This window comes from Eretmochelys imbricata, chromosome 4, assembly GCF_965152235.1.
Source record: "Eretmochelys imbricata isolate rEreImb1 chromosome 4, rEreImb1.hap1, whole genome shotgun sequence".
Lineage (NCBI taxonomy): Eukaryota > Metazoa > Chordata > Testudines > Cheloniidae > Eretmochelys > Eretmochelys imbricata.
The window spans coordinates 18,975,981-18,995,503 of record NC_135575.1 but is presented as its reverse complement, the minus strand read 5'-3'; the positions used below and the strand labels follow the sequence as shown (position 1 = coordinate 18,995,503).

The 19,523-nt window shown below is 42.6% G+C and overlaps 1 protein-coding gene across 3 annotated transcripts in view; it reads left to right on the top strand.

The window, feature by feature from the left end:
* ANTXR2 (ANTXR cell adhesion molecule 2) overlaps positions 1-19,523 on the top strand; it is a 171,614-nt gene that overhangs the window by 26,712 nt on the left and 125,379 nt on the right. For all 3 annotated transcript variants that reach the window (XM_077814934.1, XM_077814935.1, XM_077814933.1), the window contains exons 8-10: positions 13,021-13,081; positions 14,714-14,809; positions 19,148-19,217. In XM_077814934.1, coding sequence (XP_077671060.1) covers positions 13,021-13,081; positions 14,714-14,809; positions 19,148-19,217 — 227 coding nt within the window. The remainder of the gene's footprint in view (positions 1-13,020; positions 13,082-14,713; positions 14,810-19,147; positions 19,218-19,523) is intronic.

The window sequence follows — 19,523 nt, the reverse complement described above, 5'->3', positions numbered from 1 at the left end:
GTATACATAGCATTCCTACAGAACACCATGACCTCTGCTTTAGTGGGTTGACATTTTCTTATATTGGTCACTCTTGGGAATAGTGTACACGGGTAAACTGGCACTTACCGTATTCCTTGTGCTTTTTTTGTTTGGGCTCAGAATTGTGCTTTTGCAGGGAACGGACACAAGACTGGCTCAGAGGGCGTGGTAGGCAGCACTCCAGGGTCCCTAAACTGCAAGTGCAGTGAACAGGAGTTAATCGTTCCGTGAATATGTTTTTGCACACGGATTGCTGGGCATGACTTTAGTGAAAGTTACTATGCTGCAATGTCAACATAACTTTCACATGCATATTTAGGTTATTTGTAACGAGTGGTCATTTTTTTTCTTTCAAAAATTGATTGGGAATGTACAGCAAGAATATAATTGTACTTAAGATGCATTAGTTATGTTGTTTTCCACACAGTTTCGCCTATCAAGCTGTTGGCTTCCTTTGAAAACAGTAATGGCCAGTCTCCCTGGGGAGCAGCTTCCATTTTCCAATGAGCAATAATGAAGACAAATGGAGGTGTAGATTAGAAATAAATCTACAGTGAATAACACCCACCCACCAGGAATCTTGAAAAGCTTGCATTGTTCAAAATATTGATGTGCTGAGTGTGACTAAAATCTCTCCGAGCTCTTCCTCCAATAATATGTGGTATGCTAATCTCTTAATTTAGGGAAACAAATCTCTTGTGTGCCCGTCCCATTTATTGTTTTCAAAACATTAAATAGACTTGAAAATTGATACGGTTGCTCTGAAAAGAATCCAGCTGTGTTTGATGACCTGCCCAGAATCCTGAACTCAATGTGTAGTTTTATGGAAGGAACAGATGCCAGGAGAGTTATGATTTATGGTGCTAGCGGCTGCCAAAACTTTTGAACTGCAGACTGGGGCTAAGCAAAATCAAATGATGCCGTGAAATGAATTGACACTTAACATATTTTGTTAATTGTCAATGTACAGTTATGTCGATCACAAGTTGTTGCTAATGTACTGTTTTCTTAAGGGCCCCTGAACATGAAATGTGTTGAAACAGTGACAGGAAAAGATATTTTTAGCAGGGTGTGTAATACCATGCAGTACAATCACATTATGTAGTACCTTTCATAAGAATTTGTACCTGAAATACTTCACAGCTTTACTGCAAACTATCTAGTTGCTCTGTTACATGTATAACGGCAGCAGAGGGAGAGAACGTTAAGAGGAACTAGCAAAGGGGAAAATAGTTGTGTTTAGCTAGGATCTGAAAAGAGAGAAGCCTCGGTTCTCATATCACTTACCCCAATATACATTGATGTCAGTGCAATTATTCGTGATTTACGCTGGTCTGAGGGGAAGCGATAGTAGCAGCTTGTTGCAGACAACAGGGGATCCAGAGGAGAAGGTGCTTGCCCAAGCAGTGTCAAGGCTGTGACAAGACTGAAATGGGGCAAGTGTAGCACAAAGAGGTGGCTGAGAGGGGAGTTCCTAAAGGCTAGAAGCAATGGTGATCTCTATTTTACTTGGGCTGCCTTTTCATAATTCGTCAGTTCAGCTTCTGTTTTTATGCAACTGCTAATTTGATTATTGGTGTAGGTGTTTTCCCCCACCCCCAGCTGAAATATTTTTAACCAAACATGATACTGTTTTTAATTTACTCAGCTTTAGGCTCCTCTGGGTTCAGTGTACAGGGTCAAGAACTGATTGTATGTCTGTCAAATGCCTCTGATTGAATTAAATCCTATATGAATGAAGTAGAATGGCTAACCACTATGCTGCTTTATAAAGTGTACAGTGAGGTAAACACGAGGCTGCAGAACAGGAAGGGTTAGAGCAGAAATTGTGTAGAGCTACACACTGCAGACATCCAGTCTAACTATTGTACTTATAAACCACTTATTTGGAAACCAGTTCAGTAGAAAGGAATTGCCCCCAAATTCAAGGCCTGACATAGCTGTTGGGCTTTTTTCAGAGGCTTTAAATAATGTCTAGTTGTGAACTTGCACGGAGCTTCAGATATCCCTGAAGGAGCTGAACCACTCCTGCACATAACCCTCCTCTGTCTTGGCTGCAGCTGAAATTACTTGAGAAAGAGACGTGATAAATTACGGACTGTGGAACTTTCAACTTATCAACTTTCCAGAACAGAAAAAGTTTCTTAAAAAGGGAGAAAAAACTAAGCAGTCGGTCACAGTCCAAAAAAGTCTGATTACCAAAAGCCTATGTGTTAACGAGTTAGTAAACCCAGATCAGACAAGCTTGTAATAACATTAGATAGATTATTCTACGTAGTGGCCATACAAGGGACAGTGTTTCTTAAAATTGAGCGCATCCGAAGTACTGCACTTCTATGACAGAATTGGGTGTGCACCTTAGTCTTGGCATATGACTTTAAAACCCTGAGCCAGCAAGGCACCGGAGCATGTGCTTGACTTTAAACCAGTGTGTATTCCCAGTGAAGTCAGTGGGACTGTTTACACGCTAAAAGTTAAGTATGTGGTTAAGTGTTCTGCTAGACCAGGACCTAAACTCCCAACCTCCTGGCTGAGAGGCAAAATTGGACTGAACCATAATAGCACAACTGAGGCCTGGTCTACAGTAGCAAATTAGGTCACTATAACTATGTCTCAGAGGGATGCAGGTAAACCAACCTAACCCACGGAGCAGACAGTGCTAGGTCGATAGGAGAATTCCCATCATTCAGTCCTGATGTAATGTTATTAAGTCAGTGGAGTTACAGCAGAGATGAGTTGGTGCTCATGTGCCCATGGGTTATCTTGCATATCTTTGATAAACTGTATGGACTCAGAAGTGCTTAGCCCCTTATTACTAATAAACACTTCTGACTGTGAAAGCTATTTTGTAGATTATCCATTCACTTAATGGCCATATGTGACTTCATGAAAGTTCCAGCTTTGTTGCCTCGAACTGTCTCTTGAGATCTCTGCAGTGTCTCTCTCTTGACGCTGAACATGTGATGTATTGATGCTGTTTGCTTTTAAGATCGCAGTGATAACGCTGTTCTTTAAAATGACGGGTTTCAGAGTAGCAGCTGTGTTAGTCTGCTAATATTTAAAATTCTTTATAATGCATCCTTTGGCTGCTGGAAAGGACAAGGAATTTGCTGTTCACCTGCTCAGCCAAATAAATTGTGTGTGTTTGGGAGAAGGGCAGGGGATGTTCCTACTACTCCCAGCTTCCTGGCTTCTGCCAGATGTGTCTCTGGGTCGGGTTCTCAGATACACAACCTCTCTTTCATGGTTTGGGTCCTTTTCTCCCATGAATAGTTCCTGTTGCTGATTGTGCTTTTGCTCAGAGTGACACTGATGTGATTCTTTGTTCTGACTTACAACTCTGAATAGCCGTGTGAAACTGATCACATCCTTGTTAATCTCACTCTGCTTCTTTTTTGTGAGATTGAAGGAGGAGCAGCGGAAGTGCTTGTTGTTATAGTTTGCAGATTCAGGAAGACTTCCCTTCATTGGCTGACATTGGAAGGTTGTCTTCCAGCCATCGAGGGTAGAAATGTAATCGTTTTCAACAATGAAGATTTAATTCTGCAGAAGTAGATGGTTTTAACTGCTCACTTGTCATGGCACGTTTATTGCTCGCTGCTGGTGAATGGGAGAGTGAATGTTTAAAGCCCTGACCGTTTTCATGGCGGACCCAATTCTCATGATAACTAAGGGCATGGTTTCTAAAGCGCGCTAATTGGTCCATGCAGACCCTACTGGTGTGCACTAAAGGTTCCTTAGTGCACTTTAATGTAGTACTGTTGCAAACAGCACTATGTTAAAGCACACCAGCAGGGTCTACACAGGCCAGTTAAAGCACAATATGTTAGTGCGCTTTAGAAATCACACCCTTTTAGAGCATATCACACCCCCTGCATGTAGATAATCCCTACGGCTGCTTAAAGTGGGTGTAAACTACATTTACCCTCACTTTAAAACCCCTTCACATTTACAGAATGGTGCAACACATCTAAATGAGGATCAGGCCCTTTAATTGTCTTGTTGCCCTGCAAAATCCGACTGCTGATCAGACCTGGTGATGTATTTCCTATCTTCAACCAGTGAATGCATGTTATGTCCCCACAAGTGGTGGTGGTTATATTGAGGCAGCATCCAAAGACTCCAGTCAGAATCAAGGCCCTAGTGTGTGATAATCTGTCTGGACATGCATAGGGTAGCATGATCTCTGCACTCAAGAACTTACAGTTTAAAAAGAGATGGGGGGGGCAGAGTGATCAGAGGGGTGATGGGCACAGCTCTTGTTAGTGCCATTTCTTTTTCTTTTCTTAAAATTGTACATAAGGGAAAAGAAAACGTTGCATTATGTGCAGGAAAAATGAAGAAGTTAGTTTGTTGAGCCATGGAAATCCCCGAATTTCCTGAAATTTTAGCTTATGCAGAAAGCTTGTGGTATAAGCTCCCCGCTCTGATATTTGTAGCCCCTACCATCCCCTCCACTTCGATAGCAGCCTGTGCCCTATATTCAGGCCGGGGTACAAGAGCTGCATGTACGTCTATGGAGTACCCTGGAGGTGCTCCTCCGGATCCTAGAAGATTTCCATGAGTGGGGACAGGGCTGGAGGGAATGGGGCTAAAGGGAATAGTGAGTGTCTACTTGATTCTACACTCTGGGCTATGGGAAAATATGTGTTTGTGGGGCAGCTGGCAGTCAGGGAATTCCTTGGAAGCAAGGCCTTTATGTGCAGGGGAAAATAGGGCTCTGTATTTGGCATGGAACTCTGGAAGTAGAATAGATGACATCAGCTCCTTGAGTCTCTCCCCTGCATGCAACTTTATCAAGGAAGTTTACAGTTGTTTGAATTTATTGTATGTCAGCAGAGTACTTATTGAAGCAGAGTCCTATTCAAGGACGGCCTTATATAGTAATTATGTCAACTTGAATTGTGTGCAGTGAATTTGTAAATAATGAATTTGCAGCACAAAATCATTCTGCTTCATTGTCCTGAGCCAGGAAAGAATGGAATTCAAAATTACGGATTGTCTTTTGACGGTGGCATTGCAGTGTTGCGGACCTATTGCACTTTCTGTTGTGCCTGAATTTTCCACAACAAGTGAGTTTCAGAATAGATTTTTCAAAAAGGGGAATGAAACTATTTATCTGTTCATTTGCACATTACACTCTTTCAGGTAAATTGGAGCAATGGGCGAAAATGCAAAAACACAGTTCAAGTCATTCACTATGGGGCATCCTCCTTGGTCTGAGAGAATTCCGGATGTAGCAAAACCGTCATCGTTCACCTGCAGGAGGAATTTTCAATAAACCCTCTGTGTTGGCCAAACTCCGCTCCTTGTGAAGTCTATGGTACAACTCCCATTGACTTGAATGGGAGTAAAGTAGGCCAATGCTGGGTGCTTTGGAAAATCCTACCCTATTTGAGGTGGGAGGAGGATTTGGGTGAACTGCTCAAGGCCTGTGTCGGGGTTCCCTGTGTGGGGAGGTGCAGGAGTGTTTAGTTCTGGGACAAGGGAGGGCCAGTTAAGGTGTGGGAGTTCTGTGTGGATCTACTGCTAGCATATCCTCTGTCCATTGATATCCCATATGGCTGGGGGCTACTACAGGCTCTGGCCTTCAGTGAAAGCCCTGCAGGGAGATCTGCAGCCTGGCATGTGGGGGAGGATGTATTTCTTAAGGGGCTAGGCAAAGTCCGTTGAAATCAATGGGAGTAATTGGGATTGGGCTCAGGTTCCCCGTGCATATCTAACAATGGATGGGGCACCAAGGAGACAAATTATCAAACCTAGTTTGGATCAAAGAGTTTGACAGTATTTAGATATTTTTTTAAAAAAGGAAAGGCATGAGCATTTTAGTGAAGTGTAGGTGCGCTTTGTTGACTTCTATGAAATAACATTGCAGAAGGAAGAAGAAGAAAGAAAACCAGAAAAAAGAGTGGGGGGCAGAGACAGAAGGGGGGGGGGAGAAAGGATAAGACATTCCCATACATCCTTTTAAGGGGCAAATATCTCTCTCTCTCCTGAGAGTGACAGAATTAGTGTGGCTTGCCTATCTTTGAAGACATTTTCTTTTTCCCATTATGATGGCTAATCCAGTTGCCTTACACTTAGATGAGCAGCCCCATGAAGTCACTGGCACTGCTCACGTTCATGGGTAGGAGTAGCAGGATTTGCCCCATTACCTGGATGGTCCTTCTCACTTCCACTCTGTGGAAGATGGGGAATCTGGCCCTGTGCGTAAGTATTGCTGTGAAGGAATGACCAGATGTCTGGTAAAATGGGAGAATTGAAGCAGGAAGGGAAAACTTATTTTTGAGGAAAGACAATAGGCTGATGTTTCTGTTTCCAGTGAGGTCCCATACGTTTGTAATATCAAATGATTACAGGGCGGTTTTTTCTTTTTTTTTAAATTCTGCTCCTCAGGGGTGTGTATGTGAGGTGATTGTTGCTCCACAGAAGGAAGTTTAGGGATGATAAAGTAGTTTTCTGTAATGCTGTTACTTTTTTTAGCACAGGCCATTAGGGACTGAAGATTTTTGAAGGTTGGGAACAGCCTAGTTTTAATGTCCTAGAGACAGCAAGGTTAAGTACCTTTACATTGCAAGTCAAAGCGAGCCATGCAGGTTTTATCCTTTAGGAAACCCCTTGGCCTTCATATCGAGAGTTAAGAAATAAAGTTGAGGAATCGTGCACACCCAGACGTGTCTTTGCCAAGAACTTTTGAAGCTCTTGGGGAAGAATGGGGGCTTTCTCAAGCCAAGTGAAAGAAAAGAATAGTTTAAGTTATGGAAATTTTGTGTCAAGGCAACTGTTTACTTCTAATGACAGTATTTAAAAAAAAAAAAATCTTTTCACACTTGGAGTCAGATTGTCCCAGCAGGACATCTACTGTTGGAATTGTGAAATAACTGGTGCCAAGGGGGTGAATATAGCCTGAACTTTTTACTAACGCTCATTTTTTGTGCCTCAGATCTGATAACTCTCTCTAAGCCGTATCTTTATCCATATCTGCTTTTGTGCTTTTTGGCTTTAAGAAAAGAAGGAAATTGGCACATGCAGCTATTTTGTAATTGTCCCCGCTTGGTCCTGGGTCTGGAATGCAGCAACAGAAACCGCCAGCAAACAGGGTGGAGTAATAAAAACAAAACCTAAAAGGAGGTGTGAGGGAGGGAGTTTTTCTGTCTGAAAGGTGCCATATGCACCAGCACACGGAGAGAATCTTGACGAATTGCTGTAGGCTGGGATTTTCAAAAGTGCAGTACGATCACCTGTTCTGTTCACTCCCTCTGGGACACCTGGCATTGGCCGTTGTCGGAAGACAGTAGGGCTGTTCTTATGTGTTGCCCCAATCCTTCTCCCATTGTTTCTGGTAACAGTCCCATTGACTCTTACGAGAGCAGGGTTAGGCCAATACTGAGCACTTTTGAAGATCCGACCTTTAGTATACAAGGCCCCAGCCCTGCAGACAGTCATACATGTGTTTAACTTTAAGCAGATGAATAGTCCAATTGACTTAAATAGGCCTATTCATGAGAGTAAATTTCCTTATAAGAAAAAACAGTGCTTTTACCGTGAATTTTTAACTGAAGGAATACCATGCTTTGTTTAATTTCCTCACTTTTTTTTTTCTAAAAGAAAAAGGGAAAAATGCCCATATTCAATAATAATCCCATTTAAATGGTCTCCACCTTTTCAAGTCCACACCTGGGTGAGGTGAGTAGAGTTAGTAGGAGGCAGAATGTGCCCAGAAGTCACTGAGATGAAGGAGTTGGAAGTGTTCACACGCTTGCTGCTGCTATTGTGGGACCAAATGTGTTTTTAATTTGATGGCTCTGTATTGGAACAAGAAAAAAAGAGACCCAGATTCTTCCCTGCGCAACAGTCACTTTGCACTGTATCACCATTGCAAAGCCTAAAAGCCAGGGTAGCCAGCAAAGAAGGATCATTGGTGATGAGACTCCTCTGATGGTGTAGAGCCAGTGTTGCTGTTCCTGCATCACTCTGCCTGCCTGAAGCCAGGTTAGTGGGTGTGGCAGGGCCTTTGGTGTGCTCTGACAATCCTTGGCTGTTGTAACAGGTCTCTTAGGACCACTGGCAGCTGGCGTAAGCTAGAGCAGCTTTTTGGCTGCTGTAATGAATATTAATCATTGAACAAAACTGGAGCTCTTCCTTGCCAAATTTACTGTTACACAACTGTGAAACCCAATTTAAATATATATTGGATTTAAGAGGATGAGATTAACTGGCTACACACTGAGAAAATTGCTACATAGCATGGCTGAGTGAAGATGGCACCAGACTGGGATTCAGGAAGGCTAGGTTCAATTCCTAGTCAGGCAGAACTTGGGCAGGTTATTTAGTCTACCAGTAATTCTCTGGTACCTGGGGATGGTACCTCCCTACCTTACAGGGCTGTTGTGAGGATAATAAAGTCGATTATTGGTTGTGAGGTGCTTAGATACTGTAGTAATGAGGGCCACATGTGTAGATAGATTTATCTCTTGCAACATATGAACATGTTGGGGGCTCGATATGTCGCTCCCCTTCCATGACTGTAATCCTGCTTAGCCTGGCAGAACCAGCTTGTACTTTTGACTGACTGACTCTTGCGGTTTCCACTTAATCTACCATTGAGTGGTCCAAAAAAAAATATTAGGTGTTGAGGAGACCATATCTGAATGACGTCCACCCGACTTACGCAATGTAGCTGTGTCGGTCCCAGGATATTAGCGAGACAAGGCAGTTGACGTAATATCTTTTATTGGACCAACTTCTTGTCTCTCTTGCCAACAGAAGTTGGTCCAGTAAAAGATATTACCAAATCCACGTGACTTGGCAGGCTCGTTGTATGCGGTCACAAAATTGGACCCATGTCAGAGCTAGATTTATGATTCAGTTAAACATAGGATTAAAGACTCAATACCTACAGACACTTTTGTGGTCTTTTGGATGCCTATGGATGGATTGGCACGGTGTCTGCTCATGAGCTGGCTGGGGCTTTGTCTCATGGAGTAAGAACTAGGGGCTGGTCTACACTGAAAACTTACATTGCCATAGCCACCTCTCTCTGGGGTGTGAGACCTACCCCTCTGTAGACGCAAGGCAGGTGGAAGAATTCTTCTGTCAACCTAGCTCTCAGGGAGGCGCACTACCTTCAGCAAAGAGAGAGCCCCTCCTGTTATAGTTAGTGTCCACACTGCATAGTGGCAGCTGTAGCATTTTAAGTGTAGACACAGACTAGGCAACAGTGGGTTTATATGACTGGACTGTAGAGAACTTCCAGGACCATTTCTTTTGCAGGAAATTTATCTGTGACTGTGATAGATACTGGAATAGTGTCTCATGCTCCTTGACACAGGAGCACAGTGGCTGATACCACTGGGAAGTGGATTTTTCAAGCCCTTGCCAAGTGGTCAAGAATGGTTGGTTTTCATGCTGTTTTTGTGTGTGCCAAAAGGGAGAAAGAAAATAGTTTGTCATTCCTGAGATAAAACCCTGTTTGTGGCAAATAGCCAGGAAGGTGGGTTATGTGTGTCCTTTTCACAAACAGGCAAAATAACCGTTGATCTCTCATGATCCACAGCCTTTGAATGATGATATTTGGAGCTCAGGCAGACAGAAAGAGTAAAAATGTTGAAATTTGTCTCAATGTGGCTGTTATCCACTGATAACTTTTTCTCCTGTATGGATTAATGTTCTCTTTGAACATGCTCACTTGGGTGATTTTTTTTTTATCATCCTTTCAGGGCATGTAGGAAAACCTGTGTTTCCATACTGTGACAAAGTTCCTTCTCTACCTTGGTGGGTCTTGCGCTTATTGGCAGATTTGCTCACCTCAGAGATTCACAGCAGCCCTCAGTTGGGCCGTTTTCATGAACCCACAGTCCAGGTCAACTCCTCCTGTGTCTGACCAGGAGTTGGGAGATATGGAGGGAACCCGGGCCCGCCCTCTACTCTGGGTTCTAGCCCAGGGCCCTGTGGAATGCAGCTGTCTAGAGTGCCTCCTGGAACAGCTGTGAGACAGCTACAACTCCCTGGGCTACTTCCCCATGGCCTCTTCCCAACACCTTCTTTATCCTAACCACAGGACCTTCCTCCTGGTGTCCGATAATGCTTGTACTCCTCAGTCCTTCAGCAGTACGCGTTCTCACTCTCAGCTCCTAGCGCCTCTTGCTCCCAGCTCCTCACACGCATGCCACAAACTGAAGTGAGCTCCTTTTTAAACCCAGGTGCCCTGATTAGCCTGCCTTAATTGATTCTAGCGGCTTCTTAATTGGCTTCAGGTGTTCTAATCAGCCTGTCTGTCTTGTTTCCAGAAAGTTCCTGATTGTTCTGGAACCTTCCCTGTTGCCTTACCCAGGGAAAAGGGACCTACTCAACCTGGGGCTAATATATCTGCCTTCTGTCACTCTCCTGTAGCCATCTGGCCTGACCCTGTCACGATACCTGTCAACCCTTAAGCCTGCCTGTTTGTGACAAAAGCAATCAAAATGTGTGACAATGACCAATATGTGTAATACCTGTGTTTTCTTTGCATGTCTTGCCAGAATTGCCAGAAAATCCTGGTTTTTAAACTATAAAACCTGTTTTAAGGATGCTTTTTTCATGGTATGAATTAAACATTTAAAAACAGAACACTGGAAAATCAGATTCCATCATGTAGAACTTGAAGGACCTCTGTTCGTGAGTCATCAGTAGTGTTGGAACCTGTATACGTCACACGCCAGCACTGATCTCTATCACCTGAGCTAAAGGAGAACAATTATCTGGTTGTGGGCCAGCTACAAACATTTTGACAGCAACTTACACTAGTATTTGCTAGACATCAGTGGAATGCTGGAGACTGGGAATCTTGGGTTCTGAGCCGGACTCTGGTAGGGTGTCAAGGTTCCTTCCCCACTCTGAACTCTAGGGTACAGATGTGGGGACCTGCATGAAAGACCCCCTAAGCTTATTCTTACCAGCTTAGGTTAAAAACCTCCCCAAGGTACAAACTTTGCCTTGTCCTTGAACCAGTATGCTGCCACCACCAAGAGTTTTAAACAAAGAACAGGGAAAGAGCCCACTTGGAGACGTCTTCCCCCAAAATATCCCCCCAAGCCCTACACCCCCTTTCATGGGGAAGGCTTGATAATAATATCTTCACCAATTGGTACAGGCAAACACAGACCCAAACCCTTGGATCTTAAGAACAATGAAAAACAATCAGGTTCTTAAAAGAAGAATTTTATTTAAAGAAAAGGTAAAAGAATCACCTCTGTAAAATCAGGATAGTAAATACTTTACAGGGTAATCGGATACAAAACATAGAGAATCCCTCTAGGCAAAACCTTAAGTTACAAAAAGACACAAAAACAGGAATACATATTCCCTCCAGCACAGCTTATTTTACAAGCCATTAAACAAAAGAAAATCTAACACATTTTCTAGATAGATTACTTACTAACTTTACAGGACTTGGAAGGCTTGCATTCCTGATCTGTTCCCGGCAAAAGCATTGCACAGACAGCCCAAACCCTTTGTCCCCCTCCCTCTCCAGATTTGAAAGAATCTTGTCCCCTCAATGGCCATTTTGGGTCAGGTGCCAGTGGGGTTACCTTAGCTGCTTTACCCTTTACAAGTGAAAGAATTTTGCCTCTGGCCAGGAGGGATTTTATAGCACTGTATATAGAAAGGTGGTTACCCTTTCTTTTATATTTATGACTAGGGAGAGTGTTGACTAATGGTTAACATGGTAGTTGCAAACAGCCTTGTAACAGGATAGCCAGACTTTCTATAGATATGCTAGGTGGCTGAGTTGGGTAAGACTGAGGGCTGCCATTGTAGAGACCTGGGTTCTAGTCCTAGCTCTGCTTTAATGATCTTGTTTTTTAGCCTTGTCAGTCAACCTGTTTGTAAAATGTGGGATGATACCTTATCCTAGAAGTGAGTCACACACAAAGCATTAGTTAATAAAAAGGACTCTGAGATGCACAGACATATAAAGAGCAGTCAGTGGAGGTGAGATCAGAAACTTTGGTCTTCTGGCTCCCAGCTGAGTGCACCTTCCCCTAGATTTACGAGCATTCTGTATGTGAATCATTCTCTCCCTCATCTCTGGGTGAGCATTGGTTGATTTGTTGGTGTAGCAGAAAAGGCTGCCTGGTTCAGCTGAAATGCAGAATCTCCCATAAAATCCAATACCCTTGAGAGCTCTGGGCATTCCTGTTCTGCTCTGCATGAGGATTAATGCCAAAACTTGGTATATATGCTTTGACGCTGACCCAAAGCCCATTGAAAGACTCCCATTGGCTTCACTGGGCTTTGGATCAGGCACTTTTGGATTGTACGTTAGGATTAGGATCCATAGGAAATGAATTTAGGAAGCTACACAGAAATTCCAAGGGCAAAACCAGACATTAATATTTGTTCTGAATAGAGTCCCAAGTTAACATATTAGTCCCTGTGGTACAACGCTTAGGAAATATTACAGAATAAACAGGTGTGTAAGAATTTGCAAGATCGGATCCTTATCTTTATTGCAGAAACATCCATCGTGTTCTCACAGAGCACATACATGTGAAATCAGTACCTTTTAAAAAAATATATGCATGTGACAGGGGACCCACTGCTCCCATCCTCAAAGGCAGGGGAAGAAAAGGCTTCTCTTCCCAGTGAACTCCCTTTTGTCTGGGCCTATCAGACTTTTTCTCTCTTCTGCTTCTTCCCCCACTGCACTTTCTTCCTGTGCTCTTTGATCCGGTCTTCTTGTTAATGGACCAGTTAGCTCATTAGCTGCCCAATCACGATCCGACATGGTAATCAGGAACTCCTCTCCTTAATCAGGCCCTCCCTGTGGCCTAATTGGTTAAACAGTGACCAGAATGTCGGTTGCAGCACTCTGTCCCATTGCATTTGTGAAAAACATGTGCATTGTTCATTCTTGTCTCACTGTTCGGTGTGATCTCAGTTGCTGATGGTGTATTTCGAAATCTTATTCATATTTTGATATTCTCTCCTCTCCTCCCCCCCCCCCCCCCCCAATAGATACTGAAGCAGTCATGCACAGAGATTTTGTATTTGGAACCATCAAGTGTCTGCGTGGGAGGTAAGTGATTAGAAATGGAAAATAATATACAAATAATTATGATAGTGCTGTTTTCCTCTTTGTGTAAAATGTGTAGCTAAGGCTCCACTAGACAGAAAAGGAATTAAGGAAGGATTGGATTCTTCCTTCTCCCTCCCTATTAGGATGGTTGTTCTCGAACTCCTCCACTTGTAGCCTAGGATAAATGCAGTGTAAGAATTTTGAGGGATGGACAAACAGCTCCCACTCTCAGTCCTGTGTCTGGCAACTCCATGTTGTCCAGTGGATGACAAACTGAGCGATGTTGTTACTATCATTATTAGTAATTGTTTGTATTGAGATAGCATCTAGGAGTCCAGTCGTGGACTAGGCTCTGTACAAACACACTATAGTCCTAGTCCAGAAACTCCGGAGGCAATACACTGCACATTCTCTAAACCACCATGCTGGTCACAAAGCCGTGCGTTTTACTACCCAATTGTCCACCTTAAAGGTATATGCAATTTTCCATGTCAAATGAAATGGATCAAGTTACATTTCAAGTCACAGAAATATGTTATGTAAACAAATACTGTAACCTTGTAATTAGTCAAAAGAAATCAGAATTACAGTAAATCAGTTTCCTTCACTAAGAGACTAGCAGAATCTGTCATAGAAGCTATACTGTTGTTCTTGCATTCAGGGTAATGATACGTTCACATGTAACTCCATGTACAGCTGCTATGATCATTTTTGATTTTAAAAATCCTGATAAGTGTAATCACATACATTCATCATAATTTTCACTATGCCATGGACATATGGACTTTCAACTTTTTTCCACGTGATTCTGAAAACAGCAGTTTGCTGATTTGTATTACTAGAAGAAATATATGTTAAAATGCTAGAGAATAATTACACAAAATTGCAGGCCAGACTTGAAAGGCAGTGCAAGTGTTAATTTCCCCTGAGTCTGACCTATTCCTAACTTTTTTTCTTTGCCTCTTTCTGATTTCACAATCCACATATGCTTTGAATTCAGGCAAAATAAGGTTATTGCAAAATCTTGTTGTTCTGTTTTGTTAAAAAAAAAAATTACAAAAGTGACTGGATTATTTGATTCCGAGCAATGGCTTAAATAAATAAAGACTCTTTAGTCACTCAAAGAGAACTTCATGATCACCGTCCAATTTTCAGAACAAATTCAAGCCAGCCGATATCTGATGCTCTCAAAGGGCCAGATGCAAAGTGCATTGAAGTCAACAGGAGTCTTTCCACTGACTCCAAAGAGTTTTGTCTCAAGCCCATATACCTTATATTGTAGGGCTCAATAAGAACTTGTAGGCTTGCTGTGCTTTACATAATATCTTGTTTGTGGGGCTGAGACTCATGAAGTTGACCTTTCTATTGCAGAGCATGAGGATATGGCCTCGCCTTAGTTGCTAGGTGGTCTTATGCATTTCAAAGTCCTTTAAGCATGGAAACTAAACTACTCTCTCACTGCAGGCTGGTTCTCTGCAGGGGAAATGTGAGGCACACTGGGGCACTGTAGCAAGGCGGTATGAATAGGTTTGCAATGTTACTGCCTCTGCGGTCCCTGTTTTGTAGCTGGATGACTTGTATAAACCTGGCATCTGCCACGCCCACTCAAGGCTGATAATTTTGTGTTTTCAGAGGAGTTTCATGTTGTCCTCAGAGGACGTGGCTTCACACTGGGCAGAAGACAAGATAGTGTTACTTGCACCTACCATGTAAATGGCACCACCATTAGTAAGTATGAAAGTCCAAGATAAACTGCAGTGAATCCAGGATAAATCACCACAAGTGTCTGTCATATAAGTTTATTTTTACTGTTGTGAATTTTCCCTGTCACTTCTCTATTTTATGCAAATCAGAAGGGAGGAGGGATGAAGTGAAATAATAAAGGAGGGTACTGGGATGGCTCACAGGACTGGTAATGGGATATAAGTGTTTTTGCCTCTTGGTCAGTGATCTTGAATCCAGGCCAGGTTGGTATTAACGGCAGGCTGTTGTTAATGTGTAGCCGTCCAGCAGCCTGTAGGAAATAAGTTGGTGGTGTCAGACTAGCTCCTAATGGGCAGGTGTCAGCAGAGAGGCCAAGGAATGCGCCCACATTCTCAGCCCAAGAAGTGGTTGTTCCAGGTCACGCTTGAGTTACATTGGTGGCTTGTGTTGTCAGTGTCAAAGTGTCCCCTGTTTGAGGTACACAGAAGCAAATCCAGTTCCATATAAAAACGCTGGACATCCCTGCCTGGCAGTGGAACCGCTGTGGTTCTGCTCAAGGAGGTGGCTAAGCCACATGGATTATGCAGGAAATGCGTGCCTCTTTTGGCACGGGGTCCAGCATAGAAGTATTAGCTTTGTTAGTATAAGCACCAGTATAAAAGTACTTGTTCCAGTTCAGGAAGCAGGCTAAGCTATACCAGAGTAAGGCACCTTTACGGTGATGTAACAGTGTTCACACTAGGGCTTTTACTGCTATAACTATTTTGTTTATAACAAAAAAACATCGCACTCCTAACTGAAATAATTATGCTGGCAAAACTTTTAAGTGTAGACCAGGCCTAAGAAAAGCAACAAGAGAGAGGGAAAAGGGTTGTGCAGAATGCATTAGTGCATACAAGTTTTAACTGATTGTACATCAGGATAGACCTACATGGGTTATATAATAATTATTTCACTTTTGATGGTAAGAGGTAATGGGAACATTGTAGTGCAAATATTATGCACAGGTGAGAGTACATAATAAGATTAACAGAATGGTATGAAAATTATTTTAACATTGCCATAATTTGTGTAAAAATAATTGACATAAGTGACCTGCTGGAGCTCTGCTGTGAAATTCCCAATAATTATAGCAAATAATTGGATCTGTGCATGAAAGTTCTGCTCAGCAATTTGAAAAATGAACTCTACACAGCCATAGGGTGTGGATAGCAGTGGCTTAATGTGCTCGTTTTACCTCGAGGATTTGTGTATAAAAAAGGTGATTGCAAATAAAAACACCTTTCTGTGTTCATGTTTCAGTACCAAGGGAACAGTTTTCTACATTATATTTTTTGCTTTTATTAATATTCATAATTGGCCAGATCCAACAGTGTTTAGTTCTTATTCAGGCAAAACTCCAGTTAACTTCATTGGGAGTGATGCCCGAGTGAAGGACTGCAGGAGTTAATCCATAGTCAGAAAAGCTCTTAATGAGAGAGCGAGCAGATTTAATTTTACACAGCTCTTAGAAACTTCAGTTAAACAAATATCATAAGGGAAAGAGAATGTAAAATTTCAGGAAAACACTCAGGGCCTGATTCTTTGTTCCCTTTCATCTTGTGTGGTCATTTGCACCAGTGCAAAGGGAATATAAAAAGCTTCTGTTTTGATTCAGTAATGTTTTACACCCACTTTGTTCTGGTACAAATGACTACAAGTTGGGCCCTCCTAGTAAACATCCGCTATTTTTGGTGTTCGGGAACCAAAGTGACTAGCTAATGGATTTTGCCTTACGAAGTAAATATCCTTAAAAATAAACCATGATTTGAGAAATGAGTTAAGAGTAGGCGTATAGAATAAAACACAAGGATTTTGAGTAGTTTCTAGTTTATACAATGCACTCACTTTTCCCCAGATTCCTATCTTACTGTACACAAATGTGTTTCCATCACATTTGTTCCACTCTTCAGGATATGAGGTCCTGATCACATGTGTTTGTTAAAGATCTCGCAGAACAGTTTGTAAGAGTAAATGTGCTAGCCCAGGTGGTCTGGCTAAAGTCAAATGGGGTAATTACATTCTGTCTATATAAATTGTCCTTCAATTTCAACTGAATATGACATTCTGACTTCCTGTCATAAACTTGTGCTGATTTGCTCTGACTGTAGAGTATAAATAAGTTGCTGTGATCTAGGTCAGAAGTGGCTACCATTCAGAGGAGGGTGGAGTAATTCTTGCACATGTGACTACAGTATTCTGGTAAAACGTAATTATCCAGATGGCTTGGGGAACATCTGAAACATTTAGATCATTGTAGATGCAGAAGAACAAAATTGATTTTCTTTATTCTTTATCCACATTTCAGTTTTGGGAGAAATATCTGAAGGTTTTGGAAATATGGGTACTTTGGATGTGAATATTTGCATCTACATGCAGACCAGCTGCCTACTGGTTAGGACTCCGGTGTTCTATTCCTGTCTCTGCCACTGACTTGTTCTGTGACCACGGGCAATTCACCTGACGTCTCCATGTCTCAGTTTACCCATCTAAAATAGCAATAATATTACAGACTTTCCTCCGTTTTAGCATTTATTACTAATAATGCTACTACCAACGTGCAGTGCCAGAAGTGCTACTGATGCATGACATCAGATGTTGTTAGCTCTTCTAGAATTATAGGCCAGTAACATTAGGCACTAGGGGCCTGATTCTCTGATGCACTGCACCTTGTTCGGTCATTTACACTCTTGCAAAGTGGATGCAAAACACTACTAAACCAGAATGATAGTATTTTACACTCTGGTGTAAATAACACCACCAGATACAGGAGTGGCTTGGTGGTGTGCTGCATGGTGCTGCCACGTTGCCTGGGGCAGGGTAGTCTTATACCAGAACACAAGCAGAAGAGAGTGACAAAAACCTAACGTGGGCTGACGGTGCTTTGAGCGTGGGCAGCAAGAAGAGAAGGAAGACAGCCCCATGAAGGGTACTGAGTGAGTTTCCTCCTCCCAGTAAACTCCCACTACCCGTGAGCCTAATGAAAAGGGGGTGAGAATATACACTCGAGTAAGTGTTGATCAGGGTGAACAATAGTGGTAGAATTGAGCCCTGTTTCTGTTGCGCACGCACACTGTCTTCCTACTTTGGGGTTGCCTGTAGGACTGACCTGGGGGCAAACAATAATTTTGTAGGATTGTTTGGTTTTAGATGTTCGATTTGGTGGGTTTGTTTGCTCACATTTGTAAAGAATTATTACCAAATGACTACTCAACTATAAAATGTAACCTTAAGACAAAAGCATGTGGCCATGTGCTAATCCTCTTCCCCCCCCCCACCCGCCATTGCAGCTAGCCCCAGTTCTGGCATGAGCAGTTGGTGCAGAATGTGCCACCTAGAGATGTAATGTGCATCTCCCACGACCTAGCAACAGCTTCCTCAACCGTCTCTAAGCCATTTGCATATCTGGCTTTATTGATCTGCAGGGTGGAATTGCCTCAGAGCTTACTCCTGCAGATAGGTGGTTTTCTGATTGTGTGCTGAGTTGTGCCTTTAAGGCCCAGTCCCAGTACGGCACTGCCCAGGGTGAGTTATGAGAGGGACTTTGCCTCCAGGTGTCAGACCTCCTCCCAGAGTCCTTTGCTACACATGATGGGAGAGCTCCGTTTGCCCTTTAGAGAGTGTTGCATAGTCCAAGTGTGTATGGGGGTGGGTGGGACAATGGCCTTCCTCTCTGACCTCTCCCACCTCTTTTGGGGTATCTTGCACCCCAGGGGATGGGTGGAAGGACTGCAGTGTTTCCCTGCTGCTGAGCAGGGGCTTCTTGTGTCCTTCCATTACCCTTTCACACCTGCAGAGCAAAGCCTGACATTATGGTAGTTAACCTTGAGCTATAGATAAAAATGCATACTTTGTAAAGCAGCCATGCTTTGGCGAGAGCTTTGGGATCCTTCAGAATGAGAAACGCTACAGAATTGTAAGTCATTGTAATAATGGTCGTTGGCTATAATGGATAGAAATTAGGAGTACAGGCCTGCTTATAAGAACCCGCCCTTCATCTTCTAATTAGTAGTGACTCTGTCAATATTATTAAAAACACTTTCTCACTAAACCCCAGTTCAAGACTGCACTAAAGCTCACACTTAACTTGAAGCAGTCACTGGCACTTAAAGTTAAGCCTAGGCACAAGTGATGTCCTGTGGATTTACACACAAGTGCCTTCCTGAATTGGGGCCTGAATAACTTACAAGTCAGGGCAGCTTTGAATCAAACCAATATCCGAAATTCATTGAAGAAAACTAGATTGCGTCATATTCAGACATGTCAGCTTCCCATGTAACTACAGTGCAATATGTTACGCTCATGTGATGCTTTCTTTTTCAGATGAAAAACCAGTAAGGGTGGAATCCACTTTTATGCTCTGTCCAGCACCTGTCCTACATAAAAGTGGCCAGTAAGTACTTGGTGAAAGCTTTGTTCTGTATCTATATCCACTGATGCAGAATTTAATTGTGTGGGGTTTTGGTTAAAGGCAATTCTATTTTTCTTCCTTGTGTTATTTCCCTGGTGTATTTTCCAGATTTGGAATGGGCTTTAAATAGTCAGCTGCGTCCAAACTGATTTGGACGGTGCTTTAAAAATGAATATTCAGCTAGTTTATTAAACCCTGAAAAGGTCTGGCTTGTCATAAGTTTTATGCAGATTAGCTACTCTTTAATAGGACTTAAGATGCTTTCGTCTGGATAATCTTTGGGCTCAT